Source organism: Heptranchias perlo, chromosome 11, assembly GCF_035084215.1.
Source record: "Heptranchias perlo isolate sHepPer1 chromosome 11, sHepPer1.hap1, whole genome shotgun sequence".
NCBI lineage: Eukaryota > Metazoa > Chordata > Chondrichthyes > Hexanchiformes > Hexanchidae > Heptranchias > Heptranchias perlo.
In genome coordinates, this window is record NC_090335.1 from 50,401,279 (window position 1) to 50,419,403 (window position 18,125).

The window sequence follows — 18,125 nt, forward strand, 5'->3', positions numbered from 1 at the left end:
AGCCAGAACCATGGGGCGGGGGAGGAGTTCTAGCTAGAACCATGGGGCAGGGGAGGAGTTCTAGCTAGAACCATGGGGAGGGGGAGCAGTCCTAGCTAGAACCATGGGGTGGGGGAGGAGTTCTAGCCAGAACCATGGGGCGGGGGAGGAGTTCTAGCTAGAACCATGGGGCAGGGGAGGAGTTCTAGCTAGAACCATGGGGAGGGGGAGGAGTTCTAGCCAGAGCCATGGGGAGGGGGAGGAGTTCTAGCTAGAACCATGGGGTGGGGGAGGAGTTCTAGCTAGAACCATGGGGTGGGGGAGGAGTTCTAGCCAGAACCATGGGGAGGGGGAGGAGTTCTAGCTAGAACCATGGGGCAGGGGAGGAGTTCTAGCTAGAACCATGGGGCGGGGGAGGAGTTCTAGCTAGAACCATGGGGCAGGGGAGGAGTTCTAGCCAGAACCATGGGGAGGGGGAGCAGTCCTAGCTAGAACCATGGGGCGGGGGAGGAGTTCTAGCCAGAACCATGGGGAGGGGGAGCAGTTCTAGCTAGAACCATGGGGAGGGGGAGCAGTTTTATCTAGAACCACAGGGAATGGAAAGAGTTCTAGCTAGAACCACAGGGAATGGAAAGAGTTCTAGCTAGAACCATGTGGGCGCTGCTTAGGAAATTGCAGGCCTGCAACTCCTGATTTTCTGTCTATTAAATGGATGGATAATCAAGGTTTGTGGGCCCACAATTTCACAACCAGCACTCCCAGCGAGCATCACTCTTACTGAGATCGCAAGTTCAGGGCCTCTCCCTTCTATAAAATAAAAAATGTTTAAGTTAACCAGAATGCACCATTTTAAATGTAAGAACTCAAAATGTTCTGGGGAAACACTCCCCTGGACCTCCCTGTTCCAAAAGTTGTCATAGAGGGGATGAGGGTATTTGGAAGGAGTGTGTACAGTTCTAAGTTTTGTGTTCAAAAGCTTGACTGAAATTCTCCTATAGTAAATAAGGCAGAGAGTGATTTTCAAAAAAATTCAACAAATATCCCTCCTTTTCGTTTAAAACAAATTGAATGCAAATTTCATTGTAGATTTCAAAATGCAAGAAAATGCAGCAACTCGAAGTGTGCAAAATATTCTGGGAATGTATAACCCCAGACCCCATCTAGAAATTAAATCTTGTGTCTTTCATACACTTATGGTTTATTTCCTCCGATATGTTTTAAGGAATGTTGGATGTGCCCACAGTTTCAGTTACAACCCGTGTCCCACAGTCCAATTATTTGTTTTCATGTCATAGGTTTATATTCAGGGCCATTTTTGTGTTCTCAGCCATTCTTGGGGCTCTGTCAGCTTTTTTGAAGCTGTTTTCTAAGTCACCATGTGTGCAGTAAGCAAATTTTCAGTTCACATATGTTTAAATTTTAGGATTAATGTCTGTTTAACTATTACAGAAGTGACCCTTGCTAACATATTTTGTTCATATTGAAGGTCAGTTATGCCTCTTCAAGCAGACTATTGAGCAACAAAAATGAGTACAAGGCTTTCCTTCGCACAATCCCCAATGATGAGCAACAGGCCACGGCAATGGCTGAGATCATCGAGCATTTCCAATGGAACTGGGTGGGAACTCTTGCAGCTGACGATGATTATGGCCGTCCAGGAATAGAAAAGTTTCGAGAAGAAGCTCAAGAGAGGGACATCTGCATTGATTTCAGTGAGATGATTTCTCAGTACTATACACAAAAAAAATTTGAGGAGATTGCAGATGCTATTCAGAATTCCACAGCCAAAGTGATTGTTGTCTTTTCAAATGGCCCTGACTTGGAACCACTAATACAAGAGATAGTTCGACGAAATATGACTGGTAGAATATGGCTAGCAAGTGAAGCATGGGCTAGTTCCTCACTGATAGCCAAACCAGAATACTTCCATGTTGTTGGTGGAACCATTGGATTTGCCCTAAGAGCAGGACGCATCCCCGGATTCCATGAGTTTTTAGAAAAGGTGCATCCCAGCATGTCCTCTGACAATGGATTTGTCAAGGAATTCTGGGAAGAAACATTCAATTGTTATTTCACTGATGAATCCTTAACACAACTAAAGAATTCCAAAACACCAACCCATGGATTAGCAATGCACGATGACAATGCTAAAGTGGGGCATTCCACAAGGACAACATTACGACCTCCATGCACTGGAGAAGAGAATGTCACGAGTGTGGAGACCCCTTATCTGGATTATACTCACCTCCGTATTTCATATAATGTATATGTGGCAGTGTATTCGATTGCTCACGCTCTGCAGGACATCTATACCTGCACACCTGGGAAGGGCATTTTCGCGAATGGATCATGTGCCGATATAAAGAAAGTTGAGGCATGGCAGGTAAACAAAATGAATTTTCATAAGTGAGAACTTAATAGAAACACTATTGCAGAGCTGTCCATTGTAAGAATAGTTAAAGGGACTACCACTGTATCATTAGGAAGTCACAAACTGTTGTTCATCAAAATTCACGATTGTAACGCCACTACTCCCAAACCATCCCAATTTTATCAGAAGTTTCCCAATTTATATAAAAATTAGTGGATTTCCGATGGTTTTGCTCCTAGTAAGTCAGCGTATTTTGCTGCTTTATAATGACAGGAGCATTATACCATGCAAAGCACAATGTATTGTGAATAGGCATAAAATGACCACCTTGAGGAAGGCTGTCTGTTGCAAAGGTGGAGCGGTGTTTAACTTTTAAGACCACAAAGTGTATTCCCTATGGGAAGATGCTCTAAATAGGCTCATCCTGAGCCCAATTTGAAGCTAATTTGCTGTTGCTGAGAGAAGTTTTTTCTAGATTGGCGGCTGCTTGTAAATCCTCAGTTCTTCCCTTTGGAAAGAGACTAAATTATCGAGGTCAACGCAACCCATAGGAAATGACTTTATCTTTTATTAAATACTTTTAAGATTGTTCAGTTTTGATTTATTGCTCATATATGATTATACTTCAGCCAATCAGGTACAAGTGTGACACAAACTTTGTGATACAAACTTTGTAACAATTTCAAGTGTGACAAATGCTAGATGCAAAGTTTTTATTACATGTTTAAATATACAGATATTTCCTTTTTCAATCTTTTGATTCAGGACCACTCAATTTAAATCCCACATAGCAGTTGTTAAGTTTATAAATTTAAAATGCTGTGCAGTGTATAAATAGAAGTAGCTCTAAAGTGAAACAATCTCCAGAATGTTTTGATCATAATATCCTCATTTTAGTTTTCTGGGACAGATTGGCAGGACAATGATATATTCAGAAAGCAACCAGGTTAATACATTTAAAAATAGTAGCAGAAAAGTTTGCAATCATAAAGATGTATAAGGATGAGGGAGGACATTTGGCCCATCTATCTCATCTTACCATAAAAACTTATGGTTCTCCCATCATAATGTACATAATGTTATGTACCAAGAACAAGAAAACACTCTTACCAGATTCATGGCCCTTGTTTTATACCAAACAGTTCAGGACCTTGTTTGTTTTGACTGCAACCGCCAGATATTTCTGGAGTGCTCAATGACCACTCCCAGTTTCTCTCCCTTGCAGTCACTTTCAACTTATCACGCAATAGTCTCTATCTGAATACTGCATACCAGTATACATAACCACAGACTTATCTACATTTGCCAATCTTGTGTCCACTTCCCCAATCTGTCCAAATCCAGTTGCAATTTACTTCCTTCTTCAAACGCAGCAGATTGGCTACAGCAGTTGAAATTACTGATCCTGTTGCTGGGCTTACACCAGTATGTTGAAGAGATTGATTGGACAGTAGATAGAAACAAACTGATGAAATACAAGTTCAGGAGTGATGTCAGAAAGCATTACTTCATGCAAAGAATGATTAATACCTGAATGGTCTTCCCAACAGGTTAGTGGAAGCAAAAACTTTGGGAATATTCATGAGACATTTGGGTCTGGTCACCTGGGTTCGGTGCTGAGTCCCCTCCTGTTCATTACGTTTATTAATGATCTGGAGCAGGGCATAGATAGTACAGTTATTAGATTCGTGAATGACACTAAACTGTATGGTAGGATCAGGACCTTAGAAGAATAGGCAAAGAATCAAAAAAGACTAGTCAGCCGAATTCACTTGCTCCTTCCTCAAACTATGTATAATTTATTGTATCATGGGTTCACTGTACCTACTTAATCTCCATAAATACTCTATTCACCCATTGTCGTGTCTCCATTGTTCAATCCTGATCTGTACCATCCAGAGACCACAGCACTCTCCTGTCTTTCTGGAGCATGGGAACTGTTGTGTCTCAGAGTATTTGATCACCTCAATCTATACCTATCACTATAGCCTTTACTTCCATATCCTCAAATACTTAATCAGTTCCTTTTTGCAGAATTTATTTGACAGTCCAAGTCAAATTAGTCGGCAAAGCATAATACTTTTACATCACGATCTCACTATTAAAATTTAAGTTAGTGTTAAATGTATTTTAAAATTAAATTGGACAGATTCTCTTTCCCGGTCTATTAATGATGTCCTCCTAGTCAATCCAACAATCTCACTGGTTTTCTCTAAAATAAGACTCCTTTGACATGCACACACTTTAAAGTAAATAGTATTTATTTTTCTCACTTATGTCTCCAGTGTTGTCCTTTCCTTTTAATACCATTTCATGTGGGCATAGGGGGTTTTACTAAACATTTTGCAGCAAGCCCCACAAGGGCAAAATCCATCAGTATTCATGCATGAATGGTATGCACACTCATTTTAACTGTTAAAGGAACATTAACTTTATGAAAATATATTTGAAAGCCTGCAATATGATGATCTAAATCATACTTAATTGTGTCAGTTGCATATTACACTATCATCTTGGTGTACAGTTCTTCTGCTCTGAATAGCAATCAGTAGGGGAAACTATGGCTGCTTTTTCCCCTCTCTACCTCTTGGGCACATTTGTAACATCCCAACTGAGTTCAGTGAACTCAGCACAGAGCAGGGATTGAACTTCTGTTCTTCCTGATCTGTATGGCTCATTTCCTCACTAAATTATACACTTACCAACAGAGGCACTGGCTGGGAGCTGTAGCTGATGACTAGTACAAGCATATATTCAACATTTGTTTTTCTAATGGTCTCATTATTTAAAATGATTGGCAAAGTTTATTGTTAATCATTGACCTTGAGGTTTTGCTTTGAAAGAGAACTAACCCAAGAGATGAATCGTAGAATCACAGAAACATAGAAAATAGGAGCAGGAGTAGGCCATTCGGCCCTTCGAGCTTGCTCCGCCATTCAATATGATCATGGCTGATCCTCTATCTCAATACCATATTCCCGCTCTCTCCCCATACCCCCTGATGCCTTTTGTGTCTAGAAATCTATCTATTTTCTTCTTAAATATATTCAGTGACTTGGCCTCCACAGCCTTCTGTGGTAGAGAATTCCACAGGTTCACCACCCTCTGAGTGAAGGAATTTCTCCTCATCTCAGTCCTAAATGTCCTACCCCATATACTGAGACTGTGACCCCTCGTTCTGGACCCCCTAGCCAGGGGAAACACCCTCCCTGCATTCAGTCTGTCTAGCCCTGTCAGAATTTTATATGTTTCAATGAGATCCCCTCTCATTCTTCTAAACTCGAGTGAATACAGGCCGAGTCGACCCAATCTCTCCTCATACGACAGTCCTGCCATCCCAGGAATCAGTCTGGTGAACCTTCGCTGCACTCGCTCTATGGCAAGTACATTCTTTCTTAGGTAAGGAGACCAAAACTGCACACAATACTCCAGATGTGGTCTCACCAAGGCCCTGTATAACTGCAGTAAGACATCCTTGCTCCTGTACTCAAATCCTCTTGCAATGAAGGCCAACATACCATTTGCCCTCCTAACTGTTTGCTATACCTGAATGTTTGCTTTCAGTAACTGGTGGACAAGGACACCCAGGTCCCTTTGCACATCAATATTTGTACAATCTATCAGCATTTAAATAATAATCTGCCTTTCTGTTTTTCCTTCCAAAGTGGATAACTTCACATTTATTCACGTTATACTGCATCTGCCATGTATTTGCCCACTCACTCAACTTGTCTAAATCGCCTTGAAGCCTCTTTGCATCCTCCTCACAATTCATAATCCCAGTTAGTTTTGTGTCATCAGCAAACTTGGAAATATTACATTTTGGTTCCCTCATCCAAATCATTGATATATATTGTGAATAGCTGGGGCCCAAGCACTGATCCCTGCGGTACCCCACTAGTCACCGCCTGCCACCCTGAAAAAGACCCATTTATTCCTACTCTCTCTTTCCTGTCTGTTAACCAATTTTCAATCCATGCCAGTATATTACCCCCAATCCCATGTGCTTTAATTTTGCACAATAACCTCTTATGTGGGACTTTATCAAAGGTCTTCTGAAAATTCAAATAAACCATATCCACTGGTTCTCCCTTATCTATTCTACCAGTTACATCCTCAAAAAACTCCAGTAGGTTTGTCAAACATGATTTCCCTTTCATAAATCCATGTTATAGGACATAGGAACAGAGAAACATAGGAACAGGAGTAGGCCATTCAGCCCCTCGTGCCTGCTCCGCCATTTGATAAGATCATGGCTGATCTGTGATCTAACTCCATATACCCGCCTTTGGCCCATATCCCTTAATACCTTTGGTTGCCAAAAAGCTATCTATCTCAGATTTAAATTTAGCAATTGAGCTAGTATCAATTGCCGTTTGCGGAAGAGAGTTCCAAACTTCTACAACCCTTTGTGTGTAGAAATGTTTTCTAATCTCACTCCTGAAAGGTCCGACTCTAATTTTTAGACTGTGCCCCCTACTCCTAAAATCCCCAACCAGCGGAAATAGTTTCTCTCTATCCACCCTATCTGTTCCCCTTAATATCTTATAAACTTCGATCGGATCACCCCTTAACCTTCGAAACTCTAGAGAATACAACCCCAATTTGTGTAATCTCCCCTCGTAACTTAACCTTTGAAGTCCAGGTATCATTCCAGTAAACCTACGCTGCACTCCCTCCAAGGCCAATATGGCCTTCCGAAGGTGCGGTGCCCAGAACTGCTCACTGTACTCCAGGTGCAGTCTAACCAGGGTTTTGTATAGCTGCAGCATAACTTCTGCCCCCTTGTACTCTAGTCCTCTAGATATAAAGGCCAGCATTCCATTAGCCTTCTTGATTATTTTCTGCACCTGTTCATGACACTTCAATGATCTATGCACCTGAACCCCTAAGTCCCTTTGGACATCCACTGTTTTTAACTTTTTACCATTTAGAAAGTACCCTGTTCTATCCTTTTTTGATCCAAAGTGGATGACCTCACATTTGTCCACATTGAATTCCATTTGCCACAGTTTTGCCCATTCACCTAATCTATCAATATCGCTTTGTAATTTTATGTTTTCATCTACATTGCTTACAATGCCACCAATCTTTGTGTCATCGGCAAACTGAGATATGAGACTTTCTAGGCCTTCATCTAAGTCGTTAATAAATATTGTGAATAATTGAGGCCCCAAGACAGATCCCTGTGGGACTCCACTAGTCACATCCTGCCAATGTGAGTACCTACCCATTAGCCCAACTCTCTGTCGCCTTTCGCTCAGCCAATTTCCTAACCAAGTCCGTACTTTTCCCTCGATTCCATGGGCTTCTATCTTAGCAAACAGTCTCTTATGTGGGATCATATCAAATGCCTTCTGGAAGTCCATATAAATAACATCCATTGACATTCCCCTGTCCACTACTTTAGTCACCTCTTCAAAAAATTCAATCGGGTTTGTCAGGCACGACCGACCTTTCACAAATCCATGCTGGCTCTCTCTGATTAACTGAAAATTCTCGAGGTGTTCAGTCACCCTATCCTTAATTATAGACTCCAGCATTTTCCCCACAACAGATGTTAGGCCAACTGGTCTATAATTCCCCGGTTTCCCTCTCTCTCCTTTCTTAAAAAGCGGAGTGACATGTGCAATTTTCCAATCTAGAGGGACAGTTCCTGAATCTAGAGAACTTTGAAAGATTATACTTAGGGCATCTGCAATCTGCTCACCAACTTCCTTTAAAACCCTGGGATGGAAACCATCTGGTCCTGGGGATTTGTCACTCTTTAGTGCTATTATTTTCTTCATTACTGTTGCTTTACTTATGTTAATTTTATCGAGTCCCTGTCCCCGATTCAATATAAGTTTTCTTGGGATTTCCGCATTGCTATCCTCTTTTTCAACTGTAAATACTGACACAAAGTAATTGTTCAACATGTCCGCCATTTCCCCATTGTCAATGACAATATCCCCACTTCCAGTTTTTAAGGGGCCAACACTGCTCCTGACCACCCTCTTTTTCCTAACATAACTATAAAAGTTCTTCATATTGGCTTTGATATCCCTTGCAAGTTTCTTTTCATATTCTCTTTTTGTAGCTCTTACTATCTGTTTTGTGACCCTTTGTTGATCTTTGTATCTTTCCCATTCGTCAGGATCTGTGCCATTTTTTGCCTTTTTGTATGCCCCTTCCTTATGTCTTATACTGTCCCTTACCTCTTTAGTTGTCCATGGCTGTTTTTTTTGGCAAGTAGAGTTCTTGCCCCTCAGGGGTATAAACCAGTTCTGTATCTCGTTAAATGTTTCTTTAAACATTTCCCACTGATCATCAGTCATTTTACCCATTAACAGATTTGCCCAGTTTACTGTGGACAGTCTCTGTCTCATCCCATTGAAGTCGGCCTTGCCGAAGTCTAGAATCTTAGCAGCTGTTTCACTTTTTTCCCTTTCAAACACTACATTGAACTCAATCATGTTATGATCACTATTGGATAGATGTTCACGCACAGTGAAGCCGTTAACTAAATCTGGTTCATTACTCATTACTAAATCTAGTATGGCTTGCCCCCTTGTTGCCTCTAGAACATAGTGCTGTAGAAAACTATCCCGGACACACTCAAGAAATTCGCTACCTTTCTGATAGTTGCTAGTCTGCTTTCCCCAATCTATGTGAAGGTTAAAGTCCCCCATTAAGACCACTATGCCTTTCTTACACGCTTGTCTAATCTCTGCATTTATACAATCTAGCACTTCAGAGCTGCTGCCAGGTCTCCTATATACAACTCCCATTATAGTCTTAGATCCTTTCCTATTTCTCAATTCAACCCATAAGGTCTCTGTTGGCTGCTTACCTCTCGTTATATCCTCCTTTATCATTGAAGTGATTTCATCCCTAAACATTAAGGCTACTCCTCCCGCTCTTCCATTTTCCCTATCTCTCCTGTAGACCTTATAACCTGGTATATTTAGTTCCCAATCCTGACCATCCTGCAGCCAAGTCTCAGTAATAGCTATCATGTCATACCCTCCAATTTGAATTTGAACCTGTAGTTAATTTAATTTATTCCTTATACTCCGTGCATTTGTATATAGAACTCTTAGTTGGGCCACACACCCTAGCTTGACCTTCAGCTTTGATGCAGGGTGAATCGCCTTATGCCTTCTAGTTTTTACTTTATCTGTCGTGCCTAAAGTACACTTTCTTTCCGCTGCTCTACGCTTTTCCCTTTCATTTGTTCTTGAACAACTGTTTGTACTATTTGTATTGTAAATTTCCCCTGGGTCTTCCCCTCTCTTGCTGCTCTCAACTTTACTCCCTTCTGACTCCCCGCTCAGGTTCCCATCCCCCTGCCACTCTAGTTTAAACCTTCCCCAACAGCACTAGCAAACACCCCCGCGAGGACATTGTTCCCGGGCCTGCTTGGGTGTAACCCGTCTCACTTGTACAGGTCCCACCTTCCCCAGAACCGGTCCCAATGTCCCAGGAATCTAAATCCCTCCCTCCTACACCATCCCTGCAGCCATGCATTCATCCTGTCTATTCTCCTGTTCCTATACTCACTAGCACGTGGCACTGGTAGTAATCCTGAGATCACTACCTTTGAAGTCCTGCTTTTTAATTTATCTCCTAACTCCTTAAATTCACCTTGCAGGACCTCATCCCTTTTTTTACCTATGTCGTTGGTACCAATATGGACCACGACTACTGGCTGTTCACCCTCCCCCTCCAGAATGCCCTGCAGCCGCTCCGTGACATCCTTGACCCTAGCACCAGGGAGGCAACATACCATCCTGGAGTCACGTTTGCGGCCGCAGAAATGCCTATCTGTTCCCCTTACAATTGAATCCCCTATCACTGCCACTCTTCTTCCTCCCCTCCTGTGCAGCAGAGCCACCCGTGGTGCCCCGAACTTGGCTCTTGCTGCTTTCCCCTGATAAGCCATCTCCCCCAACAGTATCCAAAGCAGAATATCTGTTTGAGAGGGAGATGGCCCCAGGGGACTCCTGCCCTACCTGCCTGGTCCTTTTACTCTGCCTGGCAGTCACCCATTTCCTTTCTGCCTGCGTAATCTTTACCTGCGGTATGACCACCTCACTGAACGTGCTATCCACGATAGTCTCAGCATCGCAGATGCTCCACAGTGAATCCACCCGCAGCTCCAGCTCTGAAATACGGTTAGCCACTAGCATCAGCTGGACACACTTCCTGCACACATGGTCACCAGGGACACTGGTAGTGTCCATGACTTCCCACATAGTGCAGGAGGAGCATATCACGGGTGCGAGCTCTGCTGCCATGACTTGCCTTAGACTCTCAGACTCTCCTCCCGCTCTCGGTCTCTCCTTTTATACTGTGCTCACCTCTCGGACTCTCCTGCTTCACCTGTGATGTCGCACAGTAGTTTTCTCTTGTTGCAGGTCTGCTGCTGCTTTTATTCCCCAATCTCAGTCTTCTACTGCTCAGGTCCACTGCCGCTCTGTGGAAAAAGTTAGGAAAAGCAAGGCAAAGCAGCACCTCCTTCCCCCACTTCACCGAACTCCCACACTTACCAAACTCTCAGCAGATCACTCTGTGTTGGCCGCACACCGTGCTGTCGCACTGACAGGCCCCTGTATTTCTACAGTTTGTGACTCAGATGAGTCAAGCCTGCCCCACCTTCAGGAACCAGTTTAATCTAGCTAACCAATTAACTTACTACAGCAGCTCTCTCTGCTGAAGCCTGACAGAAACTTAAAAATTTAAACTTTAAAATTGAATGTAATCAGTTGATAGCAATTGAACTTAAACAGTTGAAAGCAATATACACGAGATTTTAAAGAGATTAACCCTTAAACTCCCACACTTACCAAACTCTCAGCAGTTCACTCTGTGTTGGCCTCACTCCGTCCTTTGTATAACCCCGTTGATATTTTCTAAGTGTCCTTTATAATAGACTCCAGCATTTTCCCTACTACTGATGTTAGGCTAAGCGGTCTGTAGTTCCCTGTTTTCTCTCTCCCTCCTTTTTTAAATAGTGGGGTTACATTTGCCACCCTCCAATCTGTAGGAACTGTTCCATAACCTGTAGAATTTTGGAAGATGACAACCAATGTATCCACTATTTCCATGGTTACCTCTTTTCGTAGTCTGGGATGCAGATTATCAGGCCCTGGGGATTTATCGGCTCTTTTTTTACTAAAATAATTTCCTTTAATTCCTCCTTCTCACTAGACCCTTGATTCCCTAGCATTTCTGGGAAGTTATTTGTGTCCTCTTCTATGAAGACAGAACCAAAGTATTTGTTAAATTGCTCTGCCATTTCCTTGTTCCCTATTATAAATTCTCCCGTTTCTGACTGTAAGGGACCTACATTTGTCTTCACTAATCTTTTTCTTTTTACATACTTGTAGAAGCTTTTACAGTCCGCTTTTATGTTCCTTGCAAGTTTACTCCCATACTCTATTTTTCCCCTCTTAATCAATCTCTTGGTCCTTTTTTGCTGAATTCTAAACTGCTCTCAATCCTCAGGCTTGCTACTTTTTCTGGCAGTTTTATATGATTCCTCTTTGGATCTAATACTATCCTTAATTTCTTTTGTTAGCCATGGTTGGGCCGCTTTTCCTTTTGTGTTTTTGCGCCAGAAAGGAATGTATCATTTTTACAATTCGTGCATTCGTTCCTTAAATGTTAGCCATTGCCTATCCACCGTCATGCCTTTTAATGAAGTTCCCCAATCTATCATAGCCAAATCACTCCTCATACCTTTGTAGTTTCCTTTGTTTAGATTTAGGACCCTAGTTTTGGATTGGACTACTTCACTTTCTATCTTAATGAAGAATTCTATCATGTTATGATCACTCTTCCCTAAAGGATCCCGCACAACAAGATTATTAATTAACCCCTTCTCACTGCACAATACCCAATCTAGGATAGCCTGTTCAAATGAATCAATTCTTTCATTATATTATTCACTTGGATTTCTAATATTTTTACCAGGAATGCATTGCCTGGAAGGATGATGGAAGCAGATTTAATAGTAACTTTCAAAAGGGAATTGGATAAATACTTGAAGGGAAAAAATTTACAGGGCTATGGGGAAAGAGCATGAGAATGGAACTAATTGGATAGCTCTTTCAAAGAGCTGGCACAGGCATGATGGGCCAAATGGCCTCCTCCTGTGCTGTACCTACTATGATACTATGAAACTGTTCGCAACTTCTGTGTAACTGTAACTCTATAGCTACTTATTTAAGCTTCAACACTTGTCATTATGCTACCTCTTTCTTGTACTAAGAGTTATACGCAGACAAGTCTCTGAGGATTGGTGCCACTTGCATAAAGCATAACCCATTCTCGCCTGGATGGATTGTGATAGTTGGAGTGCACCACCAGCTTAAAATATTTGCCATTCAAAGGCCACTCTCCATTTTCTAACGCACTATTTGGTGGTGTCCAGGCCAGGGAAGTGGCCAGTCCCATCAAGAAAAGGTGTGATTTTTTTAAAATGTTATTGTATCGATCACCTTACAAAGGGAGCCAGTAAATGGTTTCTCAGGAGGAGGGAAACCAGTCACCCCCCCCCGCCCTGCTCCCCCCCCTCTGCACCACCCCCGATCGTTCCTCCCCCCCCCGCCACCCGCTTCCCTAGATAGCTGGGGTTTCCAGCAACTTCGAGCTGCCGATAGCCTGAACTGCACCTGGAGTGGTGTGGATGCATTGCCAGCCTGTGCAAATGAGAAGCCCTCCTACCAACCCCGCACACTCTTGCAGGGTCAGTGCTGGAGGGCTGTAGCAGCCACGGTCTGGGTGTAACCACCAGCTTAAAATATTTGCCATTCAAAGGCCACTCTCCATTTTCTAACGCCTTGATTTTAACCCCCTGCGCCCAGTGAGAATGGGGTTAAAATATAGGCAGAGTGCCTCTCACCAGATCCAGCCTTGTCACCAATTTCACCCCCTCACAGCCACTGTCTCAGGCTGAATCAGACTGTTCACAACCTCTGTGTGCTATGAGATCCCGAGCTGGGCTTCCTACCTCATATCCTCTCCATCACTAGGATTGCCGCCTCCCAGCACAGTATCCACTGATACTGTGCCTGACCTGCTGAGTGTTTCCTGCATTTTCTACTTTTGTTTCAGATTCACATCATCTGCAGTATTTTACTTTCTGTTAATTTAATAGGCGTTTTGTGACAGGCAAAACATGATACAAATCTACTAAACTGGAAAGCCCAATTACAGCACCACCTACTGGCATCACAGGCAATTACAAATGTAACAGTTAGGTGTGGACACACTTAACATTGAAAGCCCCAAAGGAACTGTTTGTGTAGGACTTTAGAATGCGAAGATGACAGGACATACTGATTTTAATAATATTTAAATATTAATCAGCAGTACACATCAGGGGAATGATGGAGCCGAATTCTCTTGACGTTTCTGGAACACTTCCACCGCAACTTCAGTGGGAATATACAGTGAGACCCTAGAAATAAGCTATCGCCTGGATGCACTGGGTTCCTGCCTATACCTGGAGCCCCTGCTCGGACTTGTACGAGGTAGAAACTCTGACCACCCCTTGCAAGGCCGGAGATGCAAAGTGGGTGAAACTGTGGGCTGGGATTCCCTACACTGGGAGTTCCCACTTCCCTAACCTCAGTGGGGGACCTGGTGTGAGGTTGGAAGCTGATCTGCCCAGTGAGATGAGGCATACCGGCCTCCACAAGGGTACAAGTGGGCACTATTTGGTGGTGTCCAGGCCAGGGAAGTGGCCAGTCCCATCAAGAAAAGGTGTGACTTTTAAAAAATATTATTGTATCGATCACCTTACAAAGGGAGCCAGTAAATGGTTTCTCAGGAGGAGGGAAATCAAGTCACCCCCGGATCTGCTCCCCCCCCCCCTGCACCACCCCCGATCGTTCCTTCCCCCCCCCCCACCACCGCTACCCACTTCCCTAGATAGCTGGGGTTTCCAGCAACTTAGAGCTGCCGATAGCCTGAACTGCACCTGGAGTGGTGTGGATGCATTGCCAGCCCGTGCAAATGAGAAGCCCTCCTACCAACCCCGCACACTCTTGCAGGGTCAGTGCTGGAGGGCTGTAGCAGCCACGGTCTGGGTGTAACCACCAGAATCACAGCCCATGTAAATTCAAGGCCAGTAGTACTAGGCACCAACAACAGTGGGAATGAACCTGGGGACTACAGTACCATTTACTTAACAGGACTTTATATCACAGATTTAACAGAACTGCACTGGCAATGATGTCAATAGGGGAACATTTTAGGTTATAAAAACCTGTATACTTATATACTTAAGCTTCATATACTGTGATAACTTATGTAGCCTAGATGCCTCACCTTAGTTAATGTAAACACACATTAACTATGAGCATTGACGCAGTTCTCTTGATACATTTTGTAACCTGTGGAAATGGTTTAATCTTCTACTGTGATTAAATGCAGTTGTCAGCCTGAAATGAATAACAAAATGCCTTTTGCAGATGATACACCATACCCTCCTCAATGAAAGATTGATTTTGTGAAGCAAGCACAGCAAGATTATTGAATTTAATCTGCTTTGATTAATGCTACTGTAAATATTAGACATGTTTATTTTTATACTTGTCTAGTCTCTTTTTATCTGGATATCCATTCCTCCTTTAAATAAAATTTCTTTGAAAACTGTTAGAAGCCCTTGTGGCAGGCTATGTTAATTGATAAGAATGGTTGTTATTTAAGATGGTGCTTGAGTATTTTGATAGGTTTCCCCTTATATTACTGAGTTTCCCTGGCACCCGGGTGCTGAGAGAGAAAGAGAATAATGGGTAAGGAGGTGAGTGAAGGCAGTACGAATGGTAGAACATGTGCATTGGCACCAGTGCCTAGATTTACTTTAGATACCCTGGGAGATCATTGAACCTTTTTCTAAAGTGTGGGTAGTTTATAGGGTGGTGAAGATAGCACTGTCCGTCTCTGACACCTCCCTCCATACAGCCTAAACCAACCTCTTATAGAGATTCCTGCCCTCAGTGCCAAATAACCATGCTCTTCTGGCCCTCACTTCTGCCAAAAGGACATCCACAGATCCATCGGCGGATCTGGGAGCCCTACTAGCTGATGACCCCTCCCCCTCCCCTTCGAGGCTGCTGTTGCTTTTCAGACATTCTTTCAAAAAAATTATGTTCCTCTTTAAACTGGGTGCACCAGATTGAATTTGCGTCACCCCCCACCCCCCACAGCAGTGACAAACTTATCAGGAGTGGTATTGCTGCTCCAAACCCACGCTACAGAGCAAATATAGACCCCAAGGGGGCAGTTGCAGTGGGTAGTGGCCGACCATGGCCAGGCATTAGTCCCACTCCACTACCAACCCACCAAGAGGAGGAGAATTCAGTCCTTTATATTTATACAGTAATTGCTCATTGATCCCTGACAACCATATAACTGTTTCCATGCTGGTTTTGAATGTTACAATTGGTCCATGGGAATATTGTGCCTGAAACATCTCAACTATCATTGGTTCATGGTGACCATGTGACTGTAACAAGGAATGACATCACAGCAACAGACACCATGGAGCAGCTTTAAGTGAGTTTTCTTGCACTACCAAAAACATCCTTTCAAAAATATTTTACTAGGATCATAAATAGAATATAAGGTGTGAGGGAGAGCTGAACATTTTCTTCCCATTTATTGTTTTTCCATCTTTCCTCTCTTGTTATTTTTTTTCCAGTTTGCTTTAGGAAGTTTTGTTACTTGTCTTGATCACTGATATCAGCCTCTGCCAGAAGCTGTTATTTTTTCTGGCTTGAATTAGGAAAAGTTTTTGCAACATTTCTTGTGCAGCCTGTTTTTGTGTACTTAAAAAAAAATTAACTCTGTCAAATTGCTAAATTTGTTTCTCATTTAACTATTCTGTGACTTTTTTTTACAAGGAACAAAGGTTACAATGTTATAATTACTTTCATTTTACATTTTATTTTATTTATTAAATATGTTCAGAATTTTAAGTCAGGCTGCTCAAGGTTATTGAATTTTCTATTTTTAGTATCTCAGAGCCATATATATAGAGAAATATAACAAAGGAAAAATAGACATAGACAAAGGGAGACAAAGAATTTAAGAGGAGATAAGTGGAGACAGTTACATGAAGAGAGAGACAAATGGTAGTTTTCTTGTTATCCTTCAGTTTTGTCTTTGTTTCATTTTGAGAATCGCCATGGTAATATAATAAATATGATTTTTTTTAAATGTCTGGGAGCAACACCATGGGAGATAAACTGGTATGCTTGAATAAATTAAATATGCAAGGTTTGTTACAATAACTTTCACATTTCTACCTAGGTTCTTAATCACCTGTTGCATTTGAAGTTTACAAACAGCATGGGAGAGCAGGTCGATTTTGATGATCAGGGTGACCTCAAAGGAAATTATACCATTATCAACTGGCAATTGTCCCCCGAGGATGAATCTGTAGTGTTTCAAGAAGTTGGCAACTACAACGCATATGCTAAACCAAGTGACAGACTCAACATAAATGAAAAGAAAATCTTGTGGAGTGGGTTCTCAAAAGTGGTAAGAGATTCATTTTTAATCACACGTTTTATTTTATTCAATATACCATTTGCCAGCCTTAAAATTACATATTTTTATTGACAGTGGGGTATTTTTTCCTCTGTATCCAAAGGTAAAGAAAAATTATTCTACTAAACGATCATTGGTTTATGACTGTTTAGTAAAAGATTTTTTCTTTGATTTTACAGTGAGGAAAATATACCGGAATATATTTTTACAGATGGTTGCACTTATTACCACCTGTCAAAATATAATGAAGTATTTTGCTATTAACGACAACTGTTCAAATACATAGGAACATAGGAACAGGAGTAGGCCATTCAGCCCCTGGTGCCTGCTCTGCTATTTGATAAGATCATGGCTGATCTGTGATCTAACTCCATATACCTGCCTTTGGCCCATATCCCAAAAAGCTATCTATCTCAGATTTAAATTTAGCAATTGAGCTAGTATCAATTGCCGTTTGCGGAAGAGAGTTCCAAACTTCTACAACCCTTTGTGTGTAGAAATGTTTTCTAATCTCGCTCCTGAAAGGTCTGGCTCTAATTTTTAGACTGTGCCCCCTACTCCTAAAATCCCCAACCAGCGGAAATAGTTTCTCTCTATCCACCCTATCTGTTCCCCTTAATATCTTATAAACTTCGATCAGATCACCCCTTAACCTTCGAAACTCTAGAGAATACAACCCCAATTTGTGTAATCTCTCCTCGTAACTTAACCCTTGAAGTCCAGGTATCATTCTAGTAAACCTACGCTGCACTCCCTCCAAGGCCAATATGGCCTTCCGAAGGTGCGGTGCCCAGAACTGCTCACAGTACTCCAGGTGCGGTCTAACCAGGGTTTTGTATAGCTGCAGCATAACTTCTGCCCCCTTGTACTCTAGTCCTCTAGATATAAAGGCCAGCATTCCATTTGCCTTCTTGATTATTTTCTGCACCTGTTCATGACACTTCATTGATCTATGTACCCGAACCCCTAAGTCCCTTTGGACATCCACTGTTTTTAACTTTTTACCATTTAGAAAGTACCCTGTTCTATCCTTTTTTGATCCAAAGTGGATGACCTCACATTTGTCTACATTGAATTTACTACTACTGTTATTTTCCCAAACAATGTTGGAACTTAACTTCAAGCTGCTTCCACATGGTAGAGACCCAACTGGGATGATATTCAGAAGCACAGTGATCTGTAATGCATTGTTCATGCTTTGTTGTAGCCATTAGTGGAAGCTGCAATTTTG

The 18,125-nt window shown here is 42.2% G+C and overlaps 1 protein-coding gene across 4 annotated transcripts in view; it reads left to right on the forward strand.

Annotated features, from left to right (window-relative positions):
• casr (calcium-sensing receptor) overlaps positions 1–18,125 on the forward strand; it is a 75,049-nt gene that overhangs the window by 48,406 nt on the left and 8,518 nt on the right. For all 4 annotated transcript variants that reach the window (XM_067992998.1, XM_067992995.1, XM_067992997.1 and 1 more), the window contains 2 exons: positions 1,466–2,362; positions 16,655–16,885. In XM_067992998.1, the coding sequence (XP_067849099.1) occupies positions 1,466–2,362; positions 16,655–16,885 (1,128 nt within the window). The remainder of the gene's footprint in view (positions 1–1,465; positions 2,363–16,654; positions 16,886–18,125) is intronic.